General features: G+C 38.6%; 1 protein-coding gene across 1 annotated transcript in view; it reads right to left on the bottom strand.

The window, feature by feature from the left end:
• Positions 1-516: 516 nt before the first annotated feature.
• The window catches only part of PPA1 (inorganic pyrophosphatase 1), a 37282-nt gene continuing 23543 nt past the window's right edge, over positions 517-14255 (bottom strand). The window contains exons 7-11 of the mRNA XM_055535005.1: positions 7695-7822; positions 7206-7291; positions 2616-2685; positions 1568-1610; positions 517-858 (exon numbers count right to left, since the gene is read on the bottom strand). Of these exons, the coding sequence (XP_055390980.1) occupies positions 827-858; positions 1568-1610; positions 2616-2685; positions 7206-7291; positions 7695-7822 (359 nt within the window). The 3' untranslated portion in view covers positions 517-826. The remainder of the gene's footprint in view (positions 859-1567; positions 1611-2615; positions 2686-7205; positions 7292-7694; positions 7823-14255) is intronic.

The following is a 14255-nucleotide window of genomic DNA, read 5'->3' on the forward strand; positions in this document are numbered from 1 at the left end:
TATTGTAGTTTTACAAACTTACCTTTGGGGGGAAAGGTATAGAGAAAGTCTCTCTGTATTATTTAACAACTGCATGTGATTTTATAATGATCTCAAAAAATTTTTCAATTAAAACAATCTGAATGCTTAATAATGCCTTTACACAAATTGCATCTCTTTTACAAACAAGGGAGCTAGAGTTGGGTGTTTGGTACCTGACCTGAGATTACAGAGCTAAGTAAGTAGATCATGTAGCATTAAAAACTCAGGTCTGCAGAGCTCCGAAGTCCACAAATTTAATCACAGAACTATTCTGACTGATGGCTCACAATGAGACGACAGGAATTAGGCAAGAGCAGAGTATCAAGAACTACTGTAAATACAAGGGATTTCATTTTCAGGTGCCTAAAAAAAGTGAGTTTTTAGTCTAGTAAAACTGAATTGTAAGATCAGTCATAGAAAGCAAATACCAAACAGCACCCAAGCCTGCTTGGTAGTGTTAGACTTCAGATTAAAATAAAAATGTCATAAACCAAGTTGAAACAAAATAATTTTTATTTCCTAACCATAGCAAACATATACATCCAATATGTACTTATCTTGCATACTCAGTCACAGATGACTTCCAAACTACAACCGCCTTGATATTTAAGCAGGAACTAAAAGTTACCTTAGTTGACATGATAAATGCTCTTAGATAGATAATGTATGAATATACTGGATTGGTGACAGCAGAATCTGATTGATTAGTTCTATGAATTTAAAGCTTGGAAAAGCTACTATCACATCTAACACTTTCCGACAAGTAGGATGCAACAATATCAGCTTGTATTCCAGAGAAATTTCCTTAGTTTTTCTGGTGATGGAACCACTTATCCACTGTAGTCAGGAAAAAGAAAAACAAATTAGAATCCCTGTTAAGAATCAAAATTACACCCAACATATAAGAGTGAATAATATACTTGCTTTAATATATCCTGCTATGGATTCCATTAAAACAAATCTACATACATGCATAGCTTCACTAAATTACCAAAACAGGTAATTTATCAGTGTTTTGTTTTGGGCTTCCTTACTCTTGTGGAGAAGGAAATGGCAACCCACTCCAGTATTCTTGCTTGGGAAATCCCATGGACAGAGGAGCCTGGTGGGCTATAGTCCATGGGGTCGCAGAGTCAGACACGACTGAGCAACTAAACATCCTTACTCTTGATGGCTGATCCTATAGATAGGCAATTCTCACCAGAAGAACCTTATAGAGAATCCTAATATCTAAAGATGGAAAGAACTGTTTTCTGGGTGAATCAGCCTGTGGCCAGACAGGGATGCAGAGCCCAGGCTGCTCCAGCCTCCACGAGGCATCTACCAGGAACTCAGAGAACAGTGGGTCATGATTTGGAAACGCTGTCACAGGGGGTGGCCCTAAAGGGGTACGTACAGCCATCTTTTTCCCACCTGTGCCTCAAAGCACAGAATGCTGCTTCTCCCCATTCTCCTCTCTCTGTATGTATGTGGTATGTAAGATGTATCTATGGATATACATGTATGCATAATGTTTAATGTAATTTTACTAGAATATAGATCTTACCATCTGTTGGTATTGTGCAGGCAGATTCACATGGTGGCGGTAACTAAAATACAATATTAAAATGTATTAGTCTAATTCCGGAAAAAGAATACGCTAAAAAAGTATATTGACAGAAAGATTAAAAGGAATGTTAACAGAAGACAACTATCTCCAATTTTAAGTTCTAAAAATAATTTACACCAGATGGGAACAATGCAAAGCTTGCTCTACTGCTAAGAAATGCTAACAAATTAAAAACCTCTTGGCTTTTAATGACACACAGGAGAATAATTAATAAAAATTTTTTTTTAAATAATTGAAAAACATATGTATATATAGACTTTATATATACATACATATATATAAAATGTAGGCAGAATGTTCTTATTGAAAAGTAATGGTCGTTAACCAATGGCTTTCCCCTTTTAATTTATCTCAACTTTGTAAAAATTTATATACAAATAAAAATAAATCTAAATGTACTGGCTTCATCATTAAATTGTCTTTTTCCCTTGTACTATACAAGTCAGTAAACTCAGACCTCATTTTCTTTTGTTTTTCTCGTCTAACATTATAAATGAGAATAATTTTAGACAAGCTTCAGTCTTTAAGTTAATCAAAATCAGATTATTTCTTTGATGGATGATTTATTACCTCACCTGAAAGTCTCTCTAGGACTAAAACCACTCTTGCAATGATACCTGAAATCGGATGACTTTCTCCATCTTTGCTATGACCAAACCACATAAGTTCCCATTGGTACTCTTATGAAAAATGGCTTATGATAAGTACCCAGGCCCTTGGGTTATTTAGAACATTCTAGAGTCACTCTGAGTCTTACAGACTGTCCTAGCTTGCTATCTGCCCAGGTTAGGGTTGACTAGGATTCTCCTCAGGTTTCCCTCAGTCCAATGTCTACCTGAGTTTATGGTTTGTAATTTCAAGACCTCACACCGTAACAGACGTACACGACACCCTCAAATATTTATTGAACCTACTTTCCCTCCCCATTCAACACCGTATTTTTTGGCCACCGAGTTTGTTTTTTTCCCAGGAAACCTTTACTTACAGCATCCACAATGGCTTTGGCAGCATCAGGATCACACTGGAAGGGGCTCTCAGACACCGTGGTGTTCATGCTGTTACACAAAGGGAAAGTGTCACACTACCAAAAACTTCTCTCATTAAAACTTGTGTTAAAAATGACAAGTTGAAGTTGGTAGGTCAGGTGAGATTCAAGTTTGGCGTTGAAAGATTCCTCACCTATATTAAACATTTTGATTATTTATTTTGGCAAGATACAGCTATTCTTAAGGTAGATTTTACTCAAATACTTGAACAAGTTCAGATTTTAAAATCTGTGATTGAGTGCTTTGTAATTATTTGAAAGAGCTAAGAAATGCAAATTAAAATGAGAAGCCTATCTTTCCTAATTAGATAAAATGAAAAAAAAAAAAAACAAAAACACAAAAATCTGGTTTCTGTCGGTGCTGACACCTGGCAGGAGCAACACCTGGTTCAATATTCCTGAAAAATAATCTGGTAAAATATGTCCACAACAAAATTTTAAAAAAAATTTTAAAACACCAAAAAAAAAAAAAAAAAATGTGTCCAAAACCTTTTAAAAAGCACATACACTTTGATAGACAAATTCCACCTCTCCAAACTCAGAGACTTAAATAATTATGTACAAAGATGTTCAACATACATGATTTCACTATTGATAAAATTGAAAAGCTGGAAGTAACCAAAATGTCCAACAACAGAGATGATTAAAAATGATTTATCCATCAGACAGAACAATATACAGATGGAATATTTATATTATATATTTAATTACATAACAAATGCTTGTAGTGTTAACTTTTCTAAACCACAAAACAAAATGTATATATTATATATGTGCATTTGTTTAGTCGCTCTGTCTTACTCTTTACGACCCCATGGACTATAGCCCACCAAACTCCTCTGTCCATGGGATTATCCCAGCAAGAATACTGGAGTGGGCTGCCATTTCCTACTCCAGGGGCTATTCCCAACCCAGGGATCAAACCTACATCTCCTGTGTCTCCTGCATTAGCAGGTGGATGGGTTCTTTACCACTGTGCCACCTGGGAAGCCCATATATTATACATACAATATGATTATTTTTGAAAATATACTTAAAAAGGACTGTAAAAAGAGAAAACTCTACATGTCACTAAGAGTATCTATGGAAAAACTGAGATTAAAGTGATTTTTTAAAAACTTGTTTTGGTTAACTATGATTCAAAATTTCCTTCATATTGAATTATTGTATACTATTAAGTGGTTATAATCAAAAATATTCTATGAAAAAGAAAAAATATTCAGCCACCTGTTACTTAACATGTGCTAAGGCCATTTCCACAGAAACAATAGGATACCACAAAATAGAGATGATATTAAAAGCAAAGTCTCATGATTGTACATTTTCATACAAAGGTGTGTGTGTGCTCAGTTTTTCTTATGTTTGTGGAGAGACAGATGTTTTTATTTTACAAGACATTATCCCGACTTACTGAAGATTCCTGAGAATTTCCTATAGTTCTTTTCTCCCTCCAGAAAAGACATTTATAATATAAACAGAGGCTGGGGTGTGTATGTATATCTTACCTTGCATAAATGGGATCACACTATGATAAGTATACTGCTATGGACTTTGCTTTTCTCATTTAATATATTTTGGACATCATTCCATATCAACATCTAGAGAATAATGTGCCATATACTGTTCTGTTATATGAATTGCTTAATCATTACAATTTGGTTGTTTCTAACTTGTTTGATATTATAAATGACACTGCAATGAACATCCTTATACCTACATCTTTCAGGACTATATCTATAGGATACATTCCTAGTAGTAATGCTACAAAGAAATAGAAGAATTTAAAATTTTGAGATTAATGGCTGATTTACATGTTATTCACCAGAAACCAACACAACATTGTAAAGCAATTATCCTCCAATCAAAAAAAAAAAACAAAACCCTAGGGACTGACTACTGTCAAACTGCCCTCACAAAGGCTGTCCCCATTCAAACTCTCACAACTACATATAAATGTTGCCACTCCAGGCTATCATTTAATTTTTTTTTATTTTATTTTTATTTATTTATTTTTTTTACTTTACAATATTGCATTGGTTTTGCCGTACATCAACATGCATCCGCCATGGGTGTAATTTTTTTTTTTTTTAACTTTGCAGATCTACTGAAGGATAACACTATCTTTCTGAGCTGCATTTTAAATTATAAAGTGAGGCTGCACATCTTCTTATATGTAAACTTACTTTCTCTTTTTCTCTCCCTCTATTAGTATTCTTTCTTTTATCAATTTGAGTAAGTTATTTATAAATTAAGAAATTTAGTCCTTTGTCAGGTGTTAAGAAAAAACTGGGAAGAACTGCCTCCTGATACATAAAAAAATCATAAGTAAATCTTTCTTTTCTGGATTTTGAGTCTGTCTTCTGTTTAGAAAGGTCTTCCCTACTACTAAGCTAATGAATTAAATTCACCTAGTCTTTTTCTAGAATTTTCTCACATTACAGTTTATCTGTCTGGAATTAAACACTGACATAAGACAAGAGTTGCAAACTCATGCTGGCAGCCAGTGCCAATTAACATGTGGGTAGAAAGTAGCTGGGGTTAAGAACACTGGTTGGTGCTGGGCTACTTGTACAGGAGTACCTGCCTAGTGACAGCACCTCTCAGCAACGAAAAGCTGCCACAGCACGAGGGTGGCTGCCAGTGTGCAAACTTGGAGGAAGAAAGGAACGTAAAGGGCAAGACAGAGATCTAGCCTTATTTTCTCCTTAAATAGGCAGTTGGTGCAAACCTCACCACCACTACCCTTGTTTTTTTCAGGATTTCTGTCACTATTCTGACCTGCAATTTTTTTTCTTAGATGAAACTGAATGTTATTCATGAATATATGATACCTTTATATTTAACATCTTTTATATTTCTGTATAGAGTTTTGAAGTTTTCTTCTTCTGGGTCCTTCAGATTTCTTATTTATACTTTTTTTTCTTAAACACTATTCTACATGGGATCCTTTCCTCCATTATAGTTTCTGTTATGTTCATATACAAAGCTGCTGCTGCTGCTAAGTCACTTCAGTCGTGTCCGACTCTGTGCGACCCCATAGATGGCAGCCCACCAGGCTCCCCCGTCCCTGGGATTCTCCAGGCAAGAACACTGGAGTGGGTTGCCATTTCCTTCTCCAATGCATGAAAGTGAAAAAATGAAAGTGAAGTCGCTCAGTCGTGTACGACTCTTAGCAACCCCATGGACTGCAGCCCACCAGGCTCCTCCACCCATGGGATTTTCCAGGCAAGAGTACTGGAGTGGGGTGCCATTGCCTTCTCCAATACAAAGCTAGCAATGTGCATATATACTCATTTTGTAATCCTCCACCTTATAGAATTCTTTTTTCTAGGGTTTTCTGTGTACACAGTCATATCATCTGCAACAATTTGCTTCCCCCTTTTCCAGTATTCCTGCATCTTATTTCTTTCTCCTATTTACTTCATCAGCTAGTATTTTCAGAACAACACTAGTTAAGTGGTAATGGTGGCCATTCTCTTATAATCTTTAAAAGAGGGAGTATATTATACTAAAAATAAGCTGGGGCCACACAGACTTGGATGCAAGTCCTCACTCCAAAACACTTACTGTGGTATGACCTTGGTTAAGTTTAATCTCCCCGTATCTCTGTTGCATGCTTGGCAAATATTAACTGCTCAATCAGTATTAGTTAGTAGTAGTAGTAGTAGAAGTAGTAGTAGTTAATTCAATGTGCATGGTAGATCCTGGTTTAGTTGTGATGATCCTATATATTTACATCGGAGAATACCAACCCTTGTACTCAACCCATTCTGAGCACCCTGATGCTAGGCAGTTTTCCCCAGTTACCCTAACAAAGCTCTGATCTCACTCTCCCCTTTATAATTTTAGTTTGTACTTATTCAGAGTATCTTTGTGGCTTTTTTTTTTTTTTTACTTTCTGCAAAGAAAAAAATGTTGCCTGCGATATTCCAGTTCTACAAGGATCGAGCCATTAGCCACTACGGTCACCTGCTGACGGTGTGCCGAGGGGAATTCAGGATGGAGAAGAACAGGAAAGATCTGGGTATACTGGCCCCTAAATAGTTAACACGAATTTCTAAGAAAAAATTTCAAATGACCCCAGATTCTTGCCTCTTCTCATAAAAGCACTGAAATCATTAACTTGAGATGCCTCTTCTTTATGATTAGCAGTCAGCTTTTTATGCTTGACTACATGTTTTCCCAGCCAAAAAAAAAAAAGTTTATATTGCTCTTGGCTCCTCCCTTACATCTCTGCGGTAGTTCTTTAGGGCTATCTGAGAGGCTATCTCCTGGGCTATATGTTCAATAACAGCTTATTTATATTTCTATATAAATAGAAGATAAATTGTCCTCAAATAAACTGTAACTCACCTTTACGTTGTGTGGTTTTTCTTTCAGTCTACACTTTCTATTGACTTAAGTACTGATAAAACTAGTTATCTCTTTCCTAAGTGAATGTAATGGTACAATATGTTAAGGTTATTAACATATCTGGAGTAAGCTAGTCTGCTTTGTGTGTTAAACGTGGAGAAAAGAGTTAATGCTTACCAGCTGATGCCTTTTCCATCAGTTTTCTTAGTCACTAATGCTCTCCAATAGTCATGAGTGCTTTCAATAATGTCAATTGCAAAGTTCTATAATTTAAAGAGATATTCATTAGAATACAGAAACAAGTTCTTTTCTTTTCTAATTTTGGGCACGGTGCATGGCATGTGGGATTAGTTTCCCAACCAGGGCTAGAACCCATGGTACTTGCTGTGAACACAGTCTTAACCCCTCACCACCAGGGAACATCCCTGTTCTTTTTTTATTATCAATATTTTACCAAAGCATGAGAGCTTCATCTCTTTTGAATCATTTCCTTGTATCAAAAATGGAGGAAAACCATTTAAATGAACAAATCAACATAAAGCCTGTCTTGTGTCTTTAAACAGCTATTTTATAGGTCATATAGTCAGTCTTTAGATGGTAACAATGTGGTTAAATTATGTCTCAATACAGATAGGCCTACAGCTTCAGTTCTGAGTGACACCTTACCTTATCTTTAAATTCTGCATTGAAAGCAAACTCATTCTCGGGTTTTCCATCTGGAACCTTGTACCTCCTAAACCAATCCACAGTAGCTTCCAGGTAGCCAGGTTTCAGCCGCTTGACATCATTAATATCTAAGAAGAGAATAAGATTCTCTTCTCAGATTGCAAGATGTATATGTAATTATTTATGCATTCAATAAAAATACCAAATACTTTGAAGAGCTATAGGATGGATTGTCAAAAAAGTTCAAATAATGTTAGAACTAATATCTTTTTGAGAAGAGAACATATATACACATTAAAAGAAAATCATCTAGTGTCTTAGAATAGCTCTGACAATAAGTACTAAGAGAACAATCAGTACCACAATGCTGCTGCTGCTAAGTCACTTCAGTCGTCTCCGACTCTGTGTGACCCCATAGACGGCAGCCCACCAGGCTCCCCCGTCCCTGGGATTCTCCAGGCAAGAACACTGGAGTGGGTTGCCATTTCCTTCTCCAATGCATGAAAGTGAAAAGTGAAAGTAAAGTCGCTCAGTCGTGTCCGACTCTTAGCGACCCCATGGACCGCGGCCCACCAGGGTCCTCCGTCCATGGGATTTTCCAGGCAAGAGTACTGGAGTGGGGTGCCATTGCCTTCTCCATGAATAGCTCTGACATTAAGTATTAAGAGAACAATCAGTACCACAATAATTCCTATTAAATAAGAGGAGGGAGAAATGACTGGGGGCTGCATGAGAGAATAGTTTGGCAAGCGTGTGTAACTTCCCAGGGCTCAAACCTGCGTCTCCTGCAATGCAGGCAGATTCTTTACCACTGAGTCACCAGTGAAGCCCTAAGAGAAGGATGTGTGTTTCAGTTGCTCAGTCATGTCCAACTCTTTGTGATTCCATGGACTGTAGCCCTCCAGGCTCCTCTGTCCATGGGATTCTCCAGGCAAGAATACTGGAGTGGGTTGCCATGCCCTTCTCCAAAGAGAAGGATAAAAGATACTAAAAGAGAGGTTGAGGTTGTACTTGAGGATCACTCTCCAATGACGTACTAAAAGACAAGAAAAAATGCATTACATATGTTCACTGATAGGTTACTTGTTACATGTGAATAAGCTTTCCTCACTCTACAGTATAGGCATTCAATATCACAATACTGTAGTTCTGGCCAAAAAAAAAGTGTCCTCTGTAAAAAAAAAAAATGTTTTTAAGTTTCTGTATAGTCATCATCAATGTCGAGCCTCAGTGCCATCAAATTCAAGTTTAAATGACCAAATTGCTTTTCCATGCAAACAAATAGAAGATACAAGTACAAAAAAAAAAAAAAAATCCATCAGGAAAATTGTAACTGGAAGGAGGAATACGTTCAACAACAGCTTATTCATATTTCTATAATATAAACTTGGCTTAAGCACAATTTATAATGTATATAGTTAAAGAAAATCATGCATTTTATTATCAGCGTACCACTTAAAGTAGGAAAAGTTTACAAAGTGAACTGGGAAATGTTTAAACACTGATAAATTTCAAGGAACTTATAATTCATGTAAAAGGTATCATCTGATACAGAAATAGTTTGAAAATCCAGAAATCCAAAATGCAAGAGTATGTTGTCTTCCAACACATTTCCCATCCAGTTCTATTCTTTAGGCACCAAATGCAAGTCTGACAGTTCCGTTCAGTCATGGCACTGACTGATGCAGTCAGGCCCCACAGTTCGAGGGCTCAGTTCCACAGCAGTGATCCCACTTCAGACGTTGGTGGCAAATTCCAAGCCATGACCACTTGCTATAAATCAGTTTCCTACAACTCTCTCCTTGGGTTTGATAATTTGCCAGAAAGACTCATAAAACTCAAGAAAACACTGAGCTTATGTTTACTGGTTTAGTATAAAGGATACAACTCAGGAACAGTCCAATGGAAGAGATGCTTAGGACCCAGTGTGGGGGATGGACGGTGTAGTTCCCATGTCCTGTGGGGGCGGAGGGAGGCATGCCACCCTCCCAGCACTGCAGTGTGCTCACCATCTCAGAAGGGCTCCACATCTCATGATTCCAGACTTTTCATGGAGCCTCCCCTCCCAGTTCCAGGGGTCAGTGGTTGGGGCTAAAAGTTCCCACCCTCTAATCATTCAGCTTTTCTGTTGACTGAGCCTGTCTGAGGCTAGCTAGGGGCCCCACCTTAAGTCCCCTTATTAGCACAAACTCAGGTATAATGAAAGAGTCTCACTGTGAATAAAAGACACACTCATCACTCAGGAAATTCCAAGGGATTTAGTTCTTTGCCAAAAACTAGAGACAAAGATCTAACATATTTCTGTATTCTATCATAGTAAGGAAAAATGTAAGAACTGATGAACTGTTTGACTTTTTTTTGATCCAGATATCGAAAGGTATGCTGGACCCAGACTAGGGAACCCTGGATACCAGACCCAGGAAAAAAAAAAGTAAGAAAAACTTCAATTTTTGTTCCCCCTGTTGTACTTTATATATCACTTCTGTGCTGTTCCTTGGGTTCAGCCTCTAATCAGCCCACAACCATGAGCAGCAAGAAATGCTCACTTTCCTGACGCCCACAACTGCAGCAGGCGGGTGGCGGGCTGTCGTGGGCCCCACAATGTCAGAGAGGATCAGCATGGCCAACTTGGTCACTTTGGTGGGTCGGCCATCCTCCCCCATGGCTCTGTGTATATTCCCCCCAAAGTTGTGGCTTGTCAAGTGCTCTCTCTACTTAATTCTCTTCCAGTTATAACAGATGACGGACACTGCCTTACACTGACATTTAAGGAAAGCTGTATACAGCTTGCACCACAGAGAAACTTTCAGGGTTCTAACAACATTGACTGCAAGAGAATGACACCCAGAAAATGCTGCTGATGTAATGATGGTGTGGCTTCATTAACTGTGGCCAAAGCACACTATTTTAGCATGTGTACCCTTGTGTACACATCTCCATGTGGAGATACCCCACATTCAAGGGCAGAGAAACCCCAGTAATACAGTAGGCACTGAAGCGGTTGTGAGGAGATACCCCACGTCCAAGGGCAAAGGAGAAGCCCCAGCAAGACACCTTGTCTAACTCAATGAAACTATAAGCCATGCCATGTAGGCATGCCATGTAGGCACCCACAGACAGGTCATGGTGGAAAGTTCTGACAAAATGTGGTCCACTGGAGAATGGAACTGCAAACCACTTCAGTATTCTTGCCTTGAGAACCCCATGAACAGTATGAAAAGGCAAAAAGATAGGACACTGAAAGATGAACTCCCCAGGTCGGTATGTGCCCAATATGCCACTGGAGATCAGTGGAAAAATAACCCCAGAAAGAATGAAAAGACAGAGCCAAAGCAAAAACAACACCCAGTTGTGGATGTGACTGGTGATGGAAGCAAGGTCTGAAGCTGTAAAGAGCAATATTGCATAGGAACCTGGAATGTTAGGTCCATGAATCAAGGCAAATTGGAAGTGGTCAAACAGGAGATGGCAAGAGTGAATGCAGACATTCTAGGAATCAGCAAACTAAAATGGACTGGAATGGGTGAATTTAACTCAGATGACCATTATATCTACTACTGTGGGCAGGAATCCCTCAGAAGAAATGGAGTAGCCATCATGGTCAACAAAAGAGTCCAAAATGGAGTACCTGGATGCAATCTCAAAAACGACAGAATGATCTCTGTTCGTTTCCAGGGCAAACCATTCAACATCACAGTAATCCAAGTCTATGCCCCAACCAGTAACGCTGAAGAAGCTGAAGTTGAATGGTTCTATGAAGACCTACAAGACCTTTTAGAACTAACACCCAAAAAAGACGTCCTTTTCATTATAGGGGACTGGAATGCAAAAGTAGGAAGTCAAGAAACACCTGGGGTAACAGGCAAATTTGGCCTTGGAGTACAGAATGAAGCAGAGCAAAGCCTAATAGAGTCTTGCCAAGAGAACACACTGGTCATAGCAAACACTCTCTTCCAACAACACAAGAGAAGATTCTACACATGGACATCATCAGATGGTCAACACCGAAATCAGATTGATTATATTCTTTGCAGCCAAAGATGGTGAAGTTCTATACAGTCAGCAAAAACAAGACCAGGAGCTGACTATGGCACAGATCATGAACTTCTTGTTGCAAATTCAGACTTAAATTGAAGAAAGTAGGGAAAACCACTAGACCATTCAGGTATGACCTAAATCAAATCCCTACCGATTATACAGTGGCAGTGAGAACTAGATTTAAGGGACTAGATCTGATAGATCGAGTGCCTGATGAACTATGGACGGAGGTTTGGGACACTGTACAGGAGACAAGGAGCAAGACCATCCCCAAGAAAAAAACATGCAAAAAAGCAAAATGGCTGACTGGGGAGGCCTTACAAATAGCTGTGAAAAGAAGAGAAGCAAAAAGTAAAGGAGAAAAGGAAAGATATTCCCATTTGAATGCAGAGTTCCAAAGAATAGCAAGAAGAGATAAGAAAGCCTTCCTCAGTGATCAGGGCAAAGAAACAGAGGAAAACAATAGAATGGGAAAGACTAGAGATCCCTTCAAGAAAATTAGAGATACCAAGAGAACATTTCATGCAAAGATGGGCTCAATAAAGGACAGAAATCGTATGGACCTAACAGAAGCAGAAGATATTAAGAAGAGGTGGCAAGAATACACAGAAGAGCTGTACAAAAAAGATCTTCATGACCCAGATACTCATGATGGTGTGATCACTCACCTAGAGCCAGATATCCTAGAATGCGAAGTCAAGTGGGCCTTAGGAAGCATCACTACAAACAAAGCTAGTGGAGGTGATGGAATTCCAGCTGAGCTATTTCAAATCCTAAAAGATGATGCTGTAAAAGTGCTGCGCTCAATATGCCAGCAAACTTGGAAAACTCAGCAGTGGCCACAGGACTGGAAAAGGTCAGTTTTCATTCCAATCCCAAAGAAAGGCAATGCCAAAGAATGCTCAAACTACCACACAATTGCACTCATCTCACATGCTATTAAAGTAATGCTCAAAATTCTGCAAGCCAGGCTTCAACAATACGTGAACCCTAACTTCCAGATGTTCAAGCTGGTTTCAGAAAGGGCAGAGGAACCAGAGATCAAATTGCCAACGTCCGCTGGATCATCGAAAAAGCAAGAGAGTTCCAGGAAAACATCTATTTCTGCTTTATTGACTATGCCAAAACCTTTGACTGTATGGATCACAATAAACTGTGGACAACTCTGAAAGAGATGGGAATACCAGATCACCTGACCTGCCTCCTGTGAACTACGTTCTCATGAACATAGAACTGGACATGGAACAACAGACTGTTTCCAAATCGGGAAAGAAGTATGTTAAAGCTGTATATTGTCATTTAACTTATATGCAGAGTACATCATGAGAAATGCTGGGCTGGAAGAAGCACAAGCTGGAATCAAGATTGCTGGGAGAAATATCAATAACCTCAGACATGCAGATAACACCACCCTTATGGTAGAAAGTGAAGAAGAACTAAAGAGCCTCTTGATGAAAGTGAAAGAGGAGAGTGAAAAAGTTGGCTTAAAGCTCAACATTCAGAAAACTAAGATCATGCCGTAGATTCACATCACTTCATGGCAAATAGATGGGGAAACAGTGGAAACAGTGAGAGACTTTATTTTGGGGGGCTCCAAAATCACTGCAGATGGTGACTGCAGCCATGAAATTAAAAGATGCTTGCTCCTTGGAAGAAAAGCTATGACCAACCTAGACAACATATTAAAAAGCAGAGACATTACTTTGCCAACAAAGGTCCATCTAGTCAAGGCTATGGTTTTTCCAGTAGTCATGTATGGATGTGAGAGTTGGACTATAAAGAAAGCTGAGCACTGAAGAATTGATGCTTTTGAACTGTGGTGTTGGAGAAGACTCTTGAGAGTCCCTTGGACTGCAAGGAGATCCCACCAGTCCATCCTAAAGGAAGTCAGTCCTAAATATTCTTGAGAAGGACTGATGCTGAAGCTGAAACTCCAATACTTTTACCATCTGTTGCGTACAGCTGACTCATTTGAAAAGACCCTGATGCTGGGAAAGATTGAGGGCAGGAGGAGAAGGGGATGACAGAGGGTGAGATTGTTGGATGGCATCACAGACTCAATGGGCATGAGTTTGAGTAAACTCCAGGAGTTGGTGATGGACAGGGAGGCTTGGGATGCTGCAGTCCATGGGGTTACAAAGAGTCAGACACGATTGAGTGACTGAACTGAACTGAAGTCTTGTGTAAACAGCACGTGTGAAAATGGACACAGTGATCAACAGGATCAAGACTAAATGAAGGAATGCACTCTCAATGTATAAAATTTAAAATTTAAATAATACAGAAGTATCTGAAAGAAAAAGTCAGTCTCCATCTTTTTTTCCTATTGCACTGTTAAAGAGTTGGTGTTAAAAGAGTTTGTATATATATATATGCAAATATGCACATATTTAAACATATATGAGATGATACTCTGAAAGGTAAAAATAACAACAGAAAGGAATAATGTAAGAGTTAAATTTATAAAATTCTTAGAAGGAAACAACTTTGTGACGTTAGATTAGGCAATGGTTTCTTAAATAT

This window comes from Bubalus kerabau, chromosome 1 (genome assembly GCF_029407905.1).
Source record: "Bubalus kerabau isolate K-KA32 ecotype Philippines breed swamp buffalo chromosome 1, PCC_UOA_SB_1v2, whole genome shotgun sequence".
Lineage (NCBI taxonomy): Eukaryota > Metazoa > Chordata > Mammalia > Artiodactyla > Bovidae > Bubalus > Bubalus kerabau.